General features: G+C 38.4%; 1 protein-coding gene across 3 annotated transcripts in view; it reads left to right on the top strand.

Moving 5' to 3' along the window:
* The window catches only part of LOC127850649 (protein phosphatase 1 regulatory subunit 12A-like), a 190419-nt gene that overhangs the window by 23391 nt on the left and 148933 nt on the right, over window positions 1-18095 (top strand). For all 3 annotated transcript variants that reach the window (XM_052383821.1, XM_052383828.1, XM_052383837.1), the window contains exons 3-8: window positions 5547-5721; window positions 10248-10322; window positions 10780-11001; window positions 11679-11862; window positions 15783-16242; window positions 16989-17077. In XM_052383821.1, the coding sequence (XP_052239781.1) occupies window positions 5547-5721; window positions 10248-10322; window positions 10780-11001; window positions 11679-11862; window positions 15783-16242; window positions 16989-17077 (1205 nt within the window). The remainder of the gene's footprint in view (window positions 1-5546; window positions 5722-10247; window positions 10323-10779; window positions 11002-11678; window positions 11863-15782; window positions 16243-16988; window positions 17078-18095) is intronic.

An 18095-nucleotide genomic window follows, 5' to 3' on the forward strand; every position in this document is an offset into this window, starting at 1 on the left:
TTTATGTTAAAGATTGTATCCATTATAAACGCAGAGTTGACCTCGAACCGATTACGTTAGAGTGCATTTGGATTGAGCTCCACTTGCTGAGTATGAAGCGTGTTTTATTTGGAATATTTTATAGACCACCAAACGCGGATGCATCATATACCAACTTAATTGACGACTCGATTGGTTTGGCAATCGAAACTGGTATATCTGACATCATTATAACCGGTGACTTCAATATGAATAATAGTCAACCAATACTAGTAAGAAAGCTTGACTCCTGGTGCCTAGAATACAATCTTGTCCAAGTTATCAATGAACCTACGCATTTTACGGAAAGATCCTCGTCAATTCTTGACCTATTGCTATTAACAAACCCCAACAGCTTGGTATTGTCAGGTGTTGGTGATCCCTTTCTTGATCAACAACAACGCTATCATTGTCCTATATATGGTCTTTTTAAATATAAAAAGCCAAATGCGAACGTATACGAGCGTCATATATGGAGCTATGAGGATGGTAACTACGATTTGCTACGTGAAACGTTTTCTTCACTTAATTGGAATACAATTTCAAGTTTGGATACTGACACATATTGTACTAATATCACCGACACTATTATTCGTAATGCCAAACTTTGTATCCCAAACAGGGTTATAAAAATCAAACCGCGTAATGCTCCATGGCTAAATACACATATACGTCGAATGATTAGAAAACGCAAACGGGCTTACCGTATTGCAAAAACTAAAAAAAGTGATTATCATTGGTCCAAGTTTCGAACAATCAGAAACCAGACAATATCTTTTATTCGCCAAGCGAAAAATCAGTACTACGACAGTCTAAGCGATAAACTTAAAGAAAATAATGACACACCTAAGAACTGGTGGAAAATACTTAAGTCCTTTATCAATAAACCTAATAATAACATGAACTCTCATATTATTAATCCATTGGACAACTCCACCGTGACTGATTGTTTTGAAAAGGCGAACATTTTAAATACATTCTTTCAAAGTCAATCAATTATTAACATTGATAACGTAGGTACACCAGAGCTCACTTATGCTCCAAATACTAACTCTTTAGAAACTTTTATTATTTCACCTTCTGATGTCCATGACATCCTTAAGTCTCTTTCTGTTGACAAAGCATCAGGACCTGACGGCATAAGTAACCATATTTTAAAGGAATGTCGAGCTGAATTATCCACTCCTTTATGTGATTTTTTTAACTTCTCACTTAACAAATGTATAATGCCAAGCTGTTGGAAAGAAGCTAATGTCACTGCAGTACTTAAAAAAGGTGATCCTAAAGAAGTGAGTAACTACCGACCAATTTCTCTACTTAACACGATGGAAAAAGTCTTTGAAAAAATAATATTTAAACATGTGTACAATCATCTTGTAAGTAACAAAATTCTTACCCCATTCCAGTCCGGTTTTCTGCCGGGGGACTCAACCACCAACCAACTCACTTATATATATGATACGTTTTGCAAAGCCCTTGACAATGGATTAGAGGTCAAAGCTGTCTTCTTTGACATAAGCAAAGCCTTTGACAAAGTATGGCACCAGGGTCTATTACTTAAACTCCATGCCTATGGCATCCGCGGTAAGCTGCTATCTTGGATTCAAAATTATCTTAATGGTAGACGCCAACGAGTAGTCATTCCAGGCGCCGTCTCTAATTGGGCTTTACTAGAGGCCGGGGTTCCCCAGGGCTCTATACTTGGGCCCCTCCTATTTTTAATCTTCATAAACGATATTGTAAATGATATCCAAAGTAGCATCCGTCTATTCGCTGACGACACATCCCTGTACATTATTATAGACGAGCCCAACCATTCAAATGCAATATTACAAAATGATATCAATAAAATTTCTAACTGGGCTTTAAAATGGCATGTTCTATTTAATCCATCTAAATCAGAATCACTTACATTCTCCAGAAAGCAACAACCTAATCAATACAACTTCACAATGCTCGCTACACAAATACCTGGTGTTAGTTCCCACAAGCATCTAGGAGTCTTCCTGTCGAAGGATTGTAAATGGCACATACATCTTAAATATATAACTGATAAAGCATGGGGTAGAATTAATATTATGCGCAAACTAAAATTTAAGCTTGACCGAAAATCTTTAGAAATCATTTATACGTCCTTTATTCGCCCACTTATCGAATATTCAGATGTTATCTGGGATAATTGCACACAAGAAGAAAAATATGAACTGGATAAAATTCAAAACGAAGCAGCGCGAATTGCCTGTGGAGCAACCAAATTAGTGTCCCTAAATGATTTGCAACACGAAATTAACTGGGAACCGCTGCAAGATCGACGCGATAAACATAAACTCATATTATTTTACAAAATGCAAAACTCTCTAAGTCCTCAATACTTATCCGATCTGGTACCCCAACAGGTAGGATCTATTGCGAGGTATAATCTTCGAAATGCAAATGATTTACGCACTACCGAATGTAGATCAACCCTTTATTATAATTCATTCGTTCCCGCAGTAATACGAAAGTGGAACACATTACCAGACGAGGTTAAAAATAGTGAATCGCTAAACATCTTTAAATCCAAGTTAAACAGAACCTTAGTTAAAACTCCGGCGTATTATTATGTAGGTAAACGCTATCTCCAACTAACTCACACGCGGTTAAGAACCAAATCAAGTGCACTAAATGATCACCTTTTTGCGAAAAACATTATCTCGTCGCCTCTTTGCTCTTGTGGTGCTATTGAAACTACTAACCACTTTTTTTTCTTATGTCCGAAATATAACCACATTCGCACTGAACTTATTAACATCATAACCGGTATAACTAGTGATGTGGAACTCGATACACTACTCTTTGGATGTTCGCACCTCGACGAAAAGGAAAACTCCAAAATATTTAAATGTGTACAACAATATATTAAAGAATCCAGGCGCTTTTCATAACAATCTGATACTGACCCAGTCACAAATTGCTGCAACCTCATGTACGATCTCTTGCATAAACAGTCCTTCATCTCCATATTTCTCTTTCAACACTTTTTTTTATTTTTCAGATTTATCGCGTATAGCTCTTATTTCTGGCATATCCACTGCTAACTAGTCTTATAATACACCCATATATTGCGTAACTATTACTGCAAGGAGAGAAACTATATAAGATTTATTTCTTTCGTTTCAATCCTTTTCTTATACTGATTGTTTTGTAAATTACTTGATGTACACTGTGTTTGCCAAAAGAAATAAATATGTTTAAACTAAGGTAGAGAAAGCTTTTTTCATTTAACCATATCGCCTTTGCTTGGGAGAATTTGCATATGATTATTTAAATATTTGACAGAAATTACTTTATCTGTCTGTTGCAACATAGGCACAATATCTTTTTGTTGGTTAATAGACAATGGCAACATTGGGGAAAAAAATGAACCCACAGTCTTTGTAATGATATTGCATGTTTTGCAAAAATATATTACAGAACTATCTTTTTTGAAGAGTTTCTTTTTTAACTTGAAAGCTAAATCGGGTGGGGGGGGGGGGGGCCTTAATAAACAATTGTTATGTTTAGAGGAAGTATGGATTCAAACAGCTTGTAATAGCTGTAACTTGAACTTATGGTGTCTATTTGTAAATATTCAAGGAAATACATTGTCTACTCAAGTGCCATGCAAACACACAGTTTTAAATCAGTTATTAGAATAAGAAAGCCCTGGCGCGTGCCTTAAATCATTATAAGTTATTAGAATAAGAAAGCCCTGGCATGTGTCATGCTTGAAGAAAGGTAACCCCCAGTAAGCACGGGAAAGGGTCTGCACAGACTGTACAAACTACACAGGTTATTTGGGAGCCGGGATCCATGCTACAAACACCATCAGCAGCAAACAAGACCAAGACTCCAAGATAGTCTCCCTAACAGCTGCTTTATTATGAAGTTTATTATACTGCAGTTACATGTACCCTCTCACTGCAGAATACTTGGAAATGATTAGGCAGACAAAATTGCAGAAACACACTTATTTATGGAGAAAAGTCAAGCTCACACATTTAGAATTCTTTCAGAATTAAATACTGTAACAATCATTCTTATTAGAATGCAACAAGCATTGGTGGATAAAATGTTTCACCTTATTTGTACCTATGGATAAGATGAGATTCTCCAAAGTTATAGAGATCTCAATAATACCTTTTAACATTGATGTTCCCATATATATGTGTGTGTATATTTATTCCCCTGTGCTTTATTACAATCCACTCTGCTATTTACCATGCCATTTTCACTGTCACAATCCCTTCTCATATATAACTATCCCTACTGCTCTGTTACAATCCATGCTGCTCTGTAGCAATACCCTCTGCTCTGTTACAATCAACCCTTCTCTGTTACATTCCACTCTGCTCTGTTTCAATCCCCATTGCTCTGTTACAATCTCTTCTGCTATGTTACAACCCCTTCTATTCTGTAACAATACACTTTGCTCTGTTATGCTACCACATGCTCTGTTTCAATCCCCTCTGCTCTGTTACAATCCAGTCTGCTGTGTTGCAATCTCCTCCACTCAGTTATAACCCCCTCTTCTCTGTTACAATCCACTTTGTTGTGTTACAATCCCCTCTGCTCTGTTCCCTCTGCTCTGTTACAATCCCCTCTGCTCTGTTACAATCCCATCTGCTCTGTTACAATCCCTCTGCTATGTTTCAATCCCATCTGCTCTGTTACAATCCATTCTGCTTTGTTGAAATCACCTCGACTCTGTAACAACCCCCTCTTTTCTGTTACAATTCCATCTACTCTTTTACAATCCACTCTTCTATGATCCAATCAGCTCTTTAACAATCCATTCTGCTCAGTAACAATCCCCTCTTCTCTGTAAAAAACTACTCTGCTGTGTTACAATCCACTCTGCTGTGTTCCAATCCCCAGTGCTCTGTCACAATTCCATCTTCTCTGTGAAAATCCATTATGCTCTGTTACACTCCCCTCAGCTTTGTTAAAATCCCTCTTCTCTGTTACAATCCTGTCTGCTCTGTTACAATACTCTCTGCTCTGTTACAATCCACTCTGCCGTGTTGCAATATCATCTGCTCTGTTACAAAACATTTTGCAATCTTACAATCACCTTTAAATTGTTACTCCACTCTCTTTTTCTGTTACAATCCCCTCTACTCTTTTACAATCCGCTATTCTCTGATCCAATACACTCCAATGTTACAATCTCTTCTGCTCAGTTGCAATCACCTCTGCTCAGTTCCAAACTACTCTGTTACAATCCCCTCTACTTTGTTACAATCCACTCTTCTCTGTTACAATCCACTCTTCTCTGATCCAATCCATTCTGATACAATCCCTTCTGCTCAGTTACAATTCCCTGTTCTCAGTTATAATTTCCTGTGTTACAATCCCGTCTACTCTGTTACATTCCAATCTGCTGTTTTACAATCTCTTCGCTCAGTTACAATTCTTTCTTATCAGTAACAATAACCTCTGCTCCTTTTCAATAACTTCTGCTCAGTTACTACCTACTCTCATTACTATTATGCTGTTTATAATTACAGGGACATAGTAGAGGCCCTTCTGAAGGCTGACGCTGAACCTGGCCTGGAAGACAACCAGGGATGCACGCCTGTGCATCTCGCTTCATGGAGTGGGAACCCAGAAATTGTCATGCAGCTCCTCAATGCTGGGACCCAGCCAGAGTCTGCGGTGGAACCGGTACAGGTCAACCACCAGGTGAGGCGAGGCGAGGGTAGATGTAAACTTGTTCTGTTTGGCTTATGGATATGAGCCTGACTCTGGGAAAATGGGGCTTAATGCATGTGTGTAAAGATTTGTCCCAGATTACCCTGTGAAGGCCACGCAGGCTAATCAGGGATGACACTTGCTGATTTCATGGTATTTTTCTTTTAAAGTAAGTCTCTGCATTAGTAGCAAAATTTCCAGATAAGATGGAAAGTGTCATCCCTGAGTAGCCTGTGCGTTTTTTCACAAAACGATGCTTATATAATTATTTGCCAAACATACAGGAACCTGTGCTTGGAATTATGCACGAACAGATTTTGGATCATAACATGTGAAAGTTTCTTTTAACCATTTCCCACTTAAAAGCAAAATGAAAATGGCTATGTGCAAACAGCATAAAACCAGAACAGACTGCGAGTTACTTGCACTCTGTTCAGGTTTTATGCTGTTGGCTGCTTATCAGTACCTAAAGATTGGAAATGAAGCCTTTAAAACTTGAATCTAGTAAGAAAGTTATTTTACTGAATTCAGCTTTCTAAGGAACTACAAAGGTGTCAAAATACGTATCTAAGCGGTAAAGGGTTAACTAGAGGCTGAGTTGAAAACTGAAACAGTCCGGTTACATTTCTTGAAAATTGGTCCAGTGTCTAATTCTTACATTTTGAAGCTTTAAAGCGTGGTCTTTTATTTAAAGTATTTTAAAGATATATTTTATTTCAAAAGCTATTGCATGTTTTGTGTGGACCAATGGATGGGGGCAGAAGGGTAGAAGCAAAGTGGAGCAGGCTCCAGCACCTTGTTATATATTACTGAATAGCCTGTGTAGACTGCGATGACTGATCTTGTTATATATTACTGAATAGCCTGTGTAGACTGCGATGACTGATCTTGTTATATATTACTAAATAGCCTGTGTAGACTGCGATGACTGATCTTGTTATATATTACTGAATAGCCTGTGTAGACTGTGATGACTGATCTTGTTATATATTACTGAATAGCCTGTGTAGACTGCGATGACTGATCTTGTTATATATTACTGAATAGCCTGTGTAGACTGCGATGACTGATCTTGTTATATATTACTGAATAGCCTGTGTAGACTGCGATGACTGATCTTGTTATATATTACTGAATAGCCTGTGTAGACTGCGATGACTGATCTTGTTATATATTACTGAATAGCCTGTGTAGACTGCGATGACTGATCTTGTTATATATTACTAAATAGCCTGTGTAGACTGCGATGACTGATCTTGTTATATATTACTGAATAGCCTGTGTAGACTGCGATGACTGATCTTGTTATATATTACTGAATAGCCTGTGTAGACTGCGATGACTGATCTTGGACAACACTTGACGCACATGTATTTAGCCCCATTTTCCCAGTGCAAGGCTAGTTGAAGTATTTCATACTTCTTTTTGATATAGGTCAATCTAATTTTATTTTTTGCTAAGTTTATTACTTAAGGATCTAGTATAATAACAATTGCTTTTTTTCACAAAGTTGTTTTTGTAATGTAATGCAATGATGCAGACATGAGATGGGACAGTTTTTAATGTCTATCAGCATAAACAAATATGACAAAAAGACCCAACATGGATCAAGATAACTTGAACAAAATCTTCCTAGTATTTCATTATATGTATGATTCACACTTTAAACTACATGTACTTTGCCATTTATCAAAGGTTTACAAACCAACATTATCTTAAAAAACAATGATGACCGATCTTCAGTTTATCACAAGCAGATGCAATAACTTGTGTGTCAAAGTACAAAGTCCTTTTACAATCATTTTACTGCAAATTTTTATGAATGATGAAATCCTCTTTGGCATAAGTTTTCCCAAGATAATTTGAATAATTCAGAGTAGACCTACCCTTAGCTGATAATGTATCAAGATGATATTTGATAAACAAGTTATTTAGCATTTGTTGTTGACGTAGATATTTACAGTCATATCAGACAATCAGTGATGTGTAATCAGGTTTGATAAAAAGTTACTTTGAAAAACAAATTTTGAAATTTGTTGTAAGTGTCTACAATGAGTAATCATTTGAGCCCTTCTCTGAAAACACAGGGCCTTATGCATGTACATGTACACAAAGGGAAATCTGGGGCACCACTTTGTGCTTGTGCTGTATTTTTCATTCAAAGGAAGTAACTGATATCTCTTCTTAAAGTTTAGGTTCAAACTGTCAACCTGTGCTTATTTGGGAAGACATTTTGCACATGCATGAAGCCCCATTTTCTCAGAGCTATGTTCACAATGAAGATATTTCAAGTGAAAACTAATTCAGTTTGCTGACTTTGAGTCATACACTGGTTGTTCCCCTTCATTGAAGCCAAACTTTAAGGAAATACAGACTTTAATAAACTATTCACACGCCTTTCATCAATTTAAAAAACAAAGTTTTAATTATCCTCTGAGTATAAGGAAGCTTTGACATTGGAAGTGGATCTACCCAACAATGATAGTGGATCTACCCAACATTGATAGTGGATCTACCCAACATTGGTAGTACATTTGTAGATCTACCAACCATTGGTAGTGGATCTACCCAACATTGGTATTGGATCTACCCAACATTGATAGTGGATCTACCCAACATTGGTAGTGGATCTACCCAACATTGGTAGTGGATCTACCCAACATTGGGAGTGGATCTACCCAATATTGATAGTGGATCTACCCAACATTGATAGTGGATCTACCCAACATTGGTAGTACATTTGTAGATCTACCAACCATTGGTAGTGGATCTACCCAACATTGGGACGATTGAACTTTACCGGTACGCGACACTTAACATCAAACAGCGTACCCTAACCCTTAACACCTAACACATAACAACTAACGCAACACCTTATAATCCTTTTTATCCTATATATTTCCTTAGTATCGGGGGCTACCGCCCCAAAACCCCCGCTTTGTCGATAGTGATAAACAACTGTGTATCGGTAAAGTTCAATCTAGCCCCAACATTGATAGTGGATCTACCCAACATTGGTAGAACATTTGTAGATCTACCAACCATTGGAAGTTGATCTACCCAACATTGATAGTGGATCTACCCAACATTGGTAGTGGATCTACCCAACATTGATAGTGGATCTACCCAACATTGGTAGTACATTTGTAAATCTACCAACCATTGGTAGTGGATCTACCCAACATTGGTAGTGGATCTACCCAACATTGGTAGTGGATCTTACCCAACATTGGTAGTGGATCTACCCAACATTGGAAGTGGATCTACCCAACATTGATTGTGGATCTACCCAAGATTGGTAGTGGATCTACCCAACATTGGTAGTACATTTGTAGATCTACCAACCATTGGTAGTGGATCTACCCAACATTGCTAGTGGATCTTCCCAAGATTGCTAGTGGATCTATCCAACATTGGTAGTGGATCAACCCAACATTGGTAGTGGATCTACCCAACATTGGTAGTGGATCTAGCCAACATTGGTAGTGGATCTACCCAACATTGGTAGTGGATCTACCCAAACTTCTATAAATGCATTTCATGTCAACAAAATCTTACATAACACATTGTTCTGGACTAACAGATCATGGTAAATGAGAACTTGGTAACTATTCTATACATTCATGAATAAGTAACTTGAAACACTGAAAAAACCTACATAATTTGTAACTAACTTCCCTAAATTGCAGAAGATTTTTGCTGTATAAGTGTCGCTATAAATGACGATCACATCATAGTTCATAGACTATCAATACTTAGAATTCTCAATTGTGCACCAGAGATTAAGAATTTAAAAAATAGGACCAATTAAAAAAGCAAAATAGCCCTGCTAGCACAGAACTTAAGGTTGCAGTGGTTTATAGGAGATGTTCTTGGCCTACCCACCACAGGTCTTAAATTTAAAAGCCACTTTGGCAAAGCTCAAATGATTATTTTATGCCCCCGGTAGGGTGTCATATAGCAGTTGAACTGTCCCTCAGTCCGTCTGTCTGTCTGTCAGTCAGTCAGTCAGTCTGTCCGTAAGGTAAAGGTCATCCTTCAAGGTCAAAGGTCGAAAAACATAATCCAAGGGAAGTAACAAGGGAGATAATTTATATTCTTTATCATTTGGCAGGTACAGATCATTTTCAAAAGGGAAGTAATATTTTTTAAAGAGATATAATCAACAAAAAAAATCTAATTCAAAGCAGCGCAGAAGGGGTGATTGTGTTTCTGACAAACACGTCTCTTGTTCAAAAGACATTTGCTTTACCCAAGAAACTGACTCTGTTTAAAGTGATAAAAATTGATTGATTGATTGATATGTTGGTTGGTTGGTTGATTGATTGATTGATTGATTGATTGATTGATCAAGCAACTGATCTTTCTTAGAAGACACTTGCTTTACCCAAGAAACTGGCTAAACTGTTTCTCGGAGAGCTTAAAAAGCAATACATTCATTAATTCATTTTTTAATGGATAATCGGATGTGTTTCAATACATAACAATTGATTCATTGATTGATTCATTGATTTCAGAATAAGAATGGTGACACAGCTCTGCATAGCGCTGCTCAGTATGGCCATGTGGCGGTGGTAGATGTACTTTTGCAGGTTAGTGAATAAATGTATGAAAAAATGTAAGTACTTCTTCAATAAAGGCCTATCCCGCTAGTGCAGTGGTTGACACGCAGGCCTCTCACCTCGGCAGTATGCGCTGTCTGGTGGTAACTGTAGTTGACACAATTAGGCTTTCTTTGGGTACTGCGGTCTATCCCCCCCCTGCCACAGACACACACAAAGGCACAATACCAAAACCATATTGAATATATTTTGGCAAAAATAATTGATTGGAAATTGCAAAGCTATCGTAAATTAATAAAAAGAAAATAAATTCATCAGGTTGGAGTGCTGGGACACACACATGTTCCTCACATAACGCAGTCTTGTACATGGAAGAGCCTCATCAACTTCAAGTCTTTGAAAGCCTGTACTAAAGCCTTTGGGAGTGGTTCATACTGAGCTAGGAAAATTATAAAAATCATTCAATTTTAAATCAATGCATTTTCAGAAATCGGCCAACCCAACAATCCGCAACATTGAGAATGCCTCCCCGCTTGACTTGGCTGCCCAATATGGCCGCTTGGACGTCGTGAAACGACTGTTGATTTCACATCCCGAGCTGGCCAATCGTCCGTCAAGCGTCCAGTCCCCACTGCACCTCGCGTCTCGAAACGGACATACTGACGTTGTCAGCCACCTGCTAGATAATAAGTTTGATATCCAAACAAAGGTATACAGAGTTTAGTTTTAAGATACTGATTTAAGTTTTATGTAGATGATTCAAAATAATAAACAGTTGAATCTTTTTATTTCAAAGTCGCTTGGGCTGAGTAAACTTCTTCGACATATTCCATTTTCATTTAAATTTGGAATGAAAAAAACTTTGAAATAAAGAGAATTCTAATTGATGGTGTTCAAAAGAAAAAGATCTACTGTAGTCAAAGCTAGTGTAGATGGTGGTGACAAAGGGAATACCTCAAAATTAGGAGGTCCTATGTTCAATCACATGAATCTCAAGATCTTCTTTTAACCCTTTTCCCCCACTCTGAAGCAAAGTAAAATGGCTATGTGCAAACAGCATAAAACCAGTAAAGCCTGGGAGTAACTAGCTGTCTGTTCAGGTTTTATCCTGTTCGCTGCTCATCAGTATCTAAGGGTTGGAAATGAAGCCTAAAAAAACTTGAATCTAGTAAGAAAGGTCTTAAATTAAATATAACTTTTTAAGGGACTACAAATGCGTGAAAATACCTATCTAAGTGGTAAAGGGTTAATACACCAAGTACTGGTTTACCTCAAGATACAGAAAACCTAGTTTCTAAATAAAGATTTGAATTTCGATAAAATTGAGCTGAAAATAAATGCTCAACTAAATGCTTGAATCTTATTGGAATAGTTCTGTATGTACAGACGGAGTACGGCACTGCGCTTCATGAAGCCGCGCTGCACGGGAAGCTGGACTGCGTCCGTCTCCTGCTAGGGTGCGGAGTTGACGTGAACGCGAGAGATGGGCACGGACAGACGGCACTTGAGCTGGTCAGTGCACACTGCATGAAGCAGAAGTCCTTCACAGAGATCACAAAGGCTATTGCGGGTAACCTTATTTTTCTTTTGTGAACATTTAATCTTACTATCAGAAGACTTTAATTCAAGCCGTTCTTGGAAATAGTGCTTGTATTCTATTTCACTTAGAAAAAAATGCGCCTATGAAAGGTTAATCAAGAGTTTTTACGGCAATTTTGAAATACGGCTAATGAAGTCTAAAATACCCACATATACTTGCTTTTCATAGAAATTAATTTGAATTTATTGTCCACATCACAAAATATTAATTCAAATATGCATGTTTTTGCAATATCAACTGCAGAGTTAATTTACCTTTGATGGTCAGTGTGCATCTTATGTGACACACTTCATTCACTGATTTAACAAATGCCTTTGCAGATTAATTTGAGTTTTAATGATTGATTGGGCTTACTTTTTAAGTATTTGAACATGTGTTATTAGCTCCACTGGCCAGAGGCCAGCGGGGCTTATGTCATGGTCCTGTGTCCTTCGTGGGTGCGTCCGTTGGTGCGTCCGTGTGTTAACTTTTTCTTTAAACATCTTCTTCTCCTAAACTACTGGTACAATTCTGATGAAATTTCTCAGGAATGTTCCTGGGGTGAACCTCTTTCAAATTTGTTCAAATTATGCCCCTAGGGTCAAATTTGACCCTGCCCCGGGTGGTCAAAAATTGAAAATTTGCTTATATAAGGCCTATTTTGTGAAAACATGCGAGACAACTCTTCTAAATATTGCATTTAAGTTTACAGTAGTTACCCCCCCCCCTTTTGATTATTAATGTTTTCATAATAATACAGTGTAGTTGTGCGTATCATTTATGTGTTAATTGTTATTAGAGGTTGGGTGTTTTGAGCTCCACTGGCCAGAGGCCAGCGGGGCTTATGTCATGGTCCTGTGTCCGTCGTGCGTGCGTGCATTAACTTTCCCTTAAAACATCTTCTCCTAAACTACTGGTCCAATTCTGATGAAATTTCTCAGGAATGTTCCTGGGGTGAACCTCTTTCAAATTTGTTCAAATTATGCCCCTGGGATCAAATTTGACCCTGCCCCGGGGGTCACAAAAATGAAAATTTGCTTATATAAGGCCTATTTTGTGAAAACTTTCAAAATCTTATCGTCCATTACCATTGGGTCTAGGGCTATCAAATTTGGTATATAGAGACATCTAATAGTCCTCTACCAAATTTCTTCAAATTATGCCCCTGGGGTCAAATTTGACTCTGCCCGGAGGTCACAAAATTGAACATATGCTTATATAAGGCCTATTTTGTGAAAACTTTCAAAATCTTCTTGTCTATATTCATTGGGCCTAGGTTTATCAAATTTGGTATGTAGAGACATCTTATAGTCCTCTACCAAATTTCTTCAAATTATGCCCCTGGGGTCAAATTTGACCTTGCACCGGGGTCACAAAATTGAACATATGCTTATATAAGGCCTATTTTGTGAAAACTTTCAAAATCTTCTCGTCCATAACCATTTGGCCTAGGGCTATCAAATTTGGTATGTAGAGACATCTTATAGTCCTCTACCAAATTTTTTCAAATGATGCCCCTGGGGTCAAATTTGACCCTGCCCCGGGGGTCACAAAATTGAACTTATGCTTATAGAAGGCCTATTTTGTGAAAACTTTCAAAATCTCGTCCATAACCATTGGGCCAGGGCTATCAAATTTGGTATGTAGAGACATCTAATAGTCCTCTACCAAATATCTAGAAATTATGCCCCTGGGGTCAAAATTTACCCTGCCCCGGGGGTCACAAAAATGAAAATTTGGTTATATTAGGCCTATTTTGTGAAAACTTTCAAAATTTTCTCGTCCATAACCATTGGGCCTAGGTCTATCAAATTTGGTATGTAGAGACATCTAATAGTCCTCTACCAAATTTCTTCAAATTATGCCCCTGGGATCAAATTTGACCCTGCCGCGGGGGTCACAAAATTGAACATATGCTTATATAAGGCCTATTTTGTGAAAACTTTCAAAATTTTCTTATCCATAACCATTGGGCCTAGGTCTTTCAAATTTGGTATGTAGTGACATCTTTTAGTCATCTAGACTACCAAATTTCTTCAAACTATGCCCCTGGGGTCAAATTTGACCCTGCCCCCGGGGTCACAAAATTGAACATATGCTTATATAAGGCCTATATTGTGAAAACTTTCAAAATCTTCTTGTCCATAACCGTATGGCATAGGGCTATCAAATTTGGTATGTAGAGACATCTTATAGTCCTCTACCAAATTTATTCAAATTATGCCCCTGGGGTCAAATTTCACCCTGCCCCGGGGTCACAAAATTGAACATATGCTTATATAAGGCCTATTTTGTGAAAACTTTCAAAATTTTCTTGTCCATTAACGTATGGCATAGGGCTACCAAATTTGGTATGTAGTGACATGTAATAGTTCTCTTCTTAGTTTGTTCAAACTATGCCCCTGGGGTCAAATTTGAAACTGCCCCAGGGATCACAAAATTGAATATATGCTTATAAAGGGCTTATTTTGTGAAAACTTTAAAATCTTTCTGTCCATTACCATTGGATCTAGGGCTACCAAATTTAGTATGTAGTGACATCTTATAGTCCTCTTCCAAGTTTGTTCAAATAATGCCCCTGGAGTCAAATTTGACCCTGCCCTGGGGGTCACAAAATTGAACGTACGCTTATATAAGGCCTCTTTTGTGAAAACTTCAAAATGTCTTGTCAATAACCATCCAGCCTAGGGCTATCAAATTTGGTATGTAGTGACATCTTATAGTCCTCTACCAAGTTTGTTCAAATTATGCCCCTGGGGTAAATTTGACCCTGCCCTGGGGGTCACAAAATTGAACATATGCTTATATAATGCCGATTTTGTGAAAACTTTAAAAAATGTCTTGTCCATAACCATTGGGCCAAGGGCTACACAATTTGGTATGTAGTGACATTGTATAGTCCTCCACTTAGTTTGTTCAAATTATGCCCCAGGAGTCAAATTTGACATTGCCCTGGGGGCCACAAAATCGATTATATGCTTATATAGTGCCTATTTTGTGAAAACTTTAAAATTCTTTTGTCCATAAGGCATAGGGCTACCAAAGTTGGTATGTAGTGACATCTAATAGTTCTATACCAAGTTTGTTCAAATTATGCCCCTTGGGTCAAATTTGACCTTGCCTGGGGGGTCACAAAACTGTACATACGCTTATATGGGGCCTATTTTTGGAAAACTTAAGAAATCTTTCTGTCCATAACCATTGGGCCTACGGCTATCAAATTTGGTATGTAGTGACATCTAATAAACCTCTACCAAATTTGTTCAAATAATGCCTCTGGGGTCAACTTTGACCCTGGGGGGGGGGTTCACAAAATTGAATAAACGCTTATAAAGCGCATATTTTGTTAGATCTTTTAAAATCTTCTTGTCGAAAACCATACAGACTATGGCTACCAAATTTGGTATGCAGTAACATCTTATAGTCCTCTACCAAGTTTGTTCGAATTATGCCCTTTGGGTCAAATTTGACCCTGACTCGCAGGTCACAAAATTGAACATTATATACGCTTATATCTTGCTTATTTTGTGATAACTTTTTAAGATATTATTGTTCTTAACTCTAGGACCTAGGGCTACCATATTTTGTATGTACATGTAGTGAGATATAGTAGTCCTCTGCAAAGTTTGCTCAAATTATGCCCCTGGGGTTAAATTTTACCAAGCCCAGTGGGTTACAAAAGTGTACATGTGCTTAAATAGGGCCTATATTTAAGTATTTGCACATGCAGAGAATATTCGTTTCAGCCTTTTTTTAGCAGTGGAGCGATACAGGGCCATCATGGCCCTCTTGTTGTTATTTAGCTTAATTCATTCTTTTTAGATTTCAGAATTCAATCAGTTGATTTGGTCAGCCCCCACCAGAAGTCGCAAAATCCAAAGTTGACTTTTTTCTCATTTCCTCACCTTTAGATCACATTGAGCGGTCTTCTCCACCACCCCATGACATTGGCTTGTACGAGAGTCTTGCAGCATGTCGCAGCGGCTCTGAAAGCAAACCCACAGCCGCTGTACGGCCAATCACACATGACCCAACGAGCCACGCCCTTAAACCGACCACACCCAGTCCTTCCTTGAAACCACGCAGTCCGTCGTTGAAGCCACGCAGCCCTTCTCAACGGGAGGCTTCGAAACCTTCGTCACCCAGTTCTAGATCATTGTCACCTGGCTCGCCTACCTCACTTACTCTTTTCCCAAGTGTACAGTCACGCCCCACTACCCTGGATCAGTCAGACACTTTGTCTGGAGCACCAGATGTGAACAAAGAACGGCCTATTCCGGCCCCTAGAATGTCCCTTATACAGCTGACCCCAGAGGATGAGTCTAGCACTCCCTTGTATGCACTCCCTGCCAAGGATAACCCTGTGGAATGGCAAGTTATCTCTGTATAAAAGCAGTGCTCTGGAAAAAGTGAGATTAATGCATTTGCATAAAGTGGTGTCCCAGATTAAACTGTGCAGTCCGCACAGACTAACCAGGGATGATACTTTTCCATATTATGTAATTTTTGACTGCACAGGCTAATCTTGGATGACAAGTTATTTGTTGCCACCTTTGTCTAGTTCCCATTACCATGAGCTGAATGATACAGTTGGGAAGGAAACAAATAATCAAATATACGAAAACAGGCTTAGCATTTGAATCAAAAATACCAATATGAAGATTAGATTTTTTTGTTAAAGTATCGTGTATACTAGGCATACACATAAAAGTGGTTACTTCTACAAAGTTGCATTGAAATTTTGTGCAGATGACTGCCATGCATAAAGAACACATTCCAGGTTCTCACGTTATGTAGCCTCAGACGTGGAAGGATCTCGTGAATTGTTAAAGTATTCTTTTCTATTATATTTTATTAGAAGAGAAAAAGTCGTAACAAGGGAATTGTGTCATCACTGATTAGCCTATATGGATTGCACAGGCTAATCTGAGACAATACTTTCCGCACACGATTAAGCCTGGTTTTCCCAGACCTCGGCTCATACTGATTTACATCATAAGCAATATGTATCTATATGGAGTGTTTTCACATCTTTGACGAAATTTAACGCACATGCATTAAAGCCCTGTTTCCCCAGAACGGGGCAGCTTGTTTGACCTATTGATAACCATTTCCAGTGTTGTCCCCAGCCCGCCTGCTAGGGACGTCCCACCTCTACCACCTAGACAGTCCGTGTTTAGCATTGAGAGTAGGAGTCAAGCAATAGGTGAGCAAAGGCTGTACTTGTAGCTTAAGGTAGCGCACCCCTAATGGGCACATATCCAAATATAATCTAATTAATTATTTTCTTAATCAGCATCATTTCACTGAACTACATGCAAATTCGTAGGTTGGCTTTCAATGCTTTTTAAAAAAAATGTACCGATTTTTTTAAAACCACCCCCACGCTCGGCTTTGTCCAGTTTATTTTCACCCCTGGGGTATATAAAAGTTCCATAATTCATTCAAATTTCCAAATATGGGCATGCAGTTGGTGTGTACAGATGCAGCAAAGGTGTTTAAAGTTTAAACAAGATGAAATAAGTATTCTTTTACAGACATTTATTATGCCCCCCTTCGAAGAAGAGGGGGTATATTGCTTTGCTCATGTCGGTCGGTCTGTCGGTCAGTCCGTCCACCAGGTGGTTGTCAGACGATAACTCAAGAACGCTTGGGCCTAGGATCATGAAACTTCATAGGTACATTGATCATGACTCGTAGATGACCCCTTTTGATTTTGAGGTCACTAGGTCAAAGGTCACAGTGACCAGAAATAGTAAAATGGTTTTTGAATGATAACTCGAGAACGCATACACCTAGGATCATGAAACTTCATGGGTAGATTGATCATGACTTGCAGATGACCGCTATTGATTTTGAGGTCACTAGGTCAAAGGTCACGGTGACCCGAAATAGTAAAATGGTTTCCGGATGATCCCAACTCAAGAACGCATACGCCTAGGATCATGAAACTTCATGGGTAGATTGATCATGACTCGCAGATGACCCCTATTGATTTTGAGGTCACTAGGTCAAAGGTCAAGGTCACAGTGACCCGAAATAGTAAAATGGTTTTCGAATGATAACTCAAGAACGCATATGTCTAGGATCATGAAACTTCATAGGTAGATTGATCATGACTTGCAGATGACCCCTATAGATTTTGAGGTCACAAGGTCAAAGGTCAAGGTCACGGTGACCTGAAATAGTAAAATGATTTTCGAATGATAACTCAAGAACGCTTT

This window comes from Dreissena polymorpha, chromosome 1 (genome assembly GCF_020536995.1).
Source record: "Dreissena polymorpha isolate Duluth1 chromosome 1, UMN_Dpol_1.0, whole genome shotgun sequence".
Lineage (NCBI taxonomy): Eukaryota > Metazoa > Mollusca > Bivalvia > Myida > Dreissenidae > Dreissena > Dreissena polymorpha.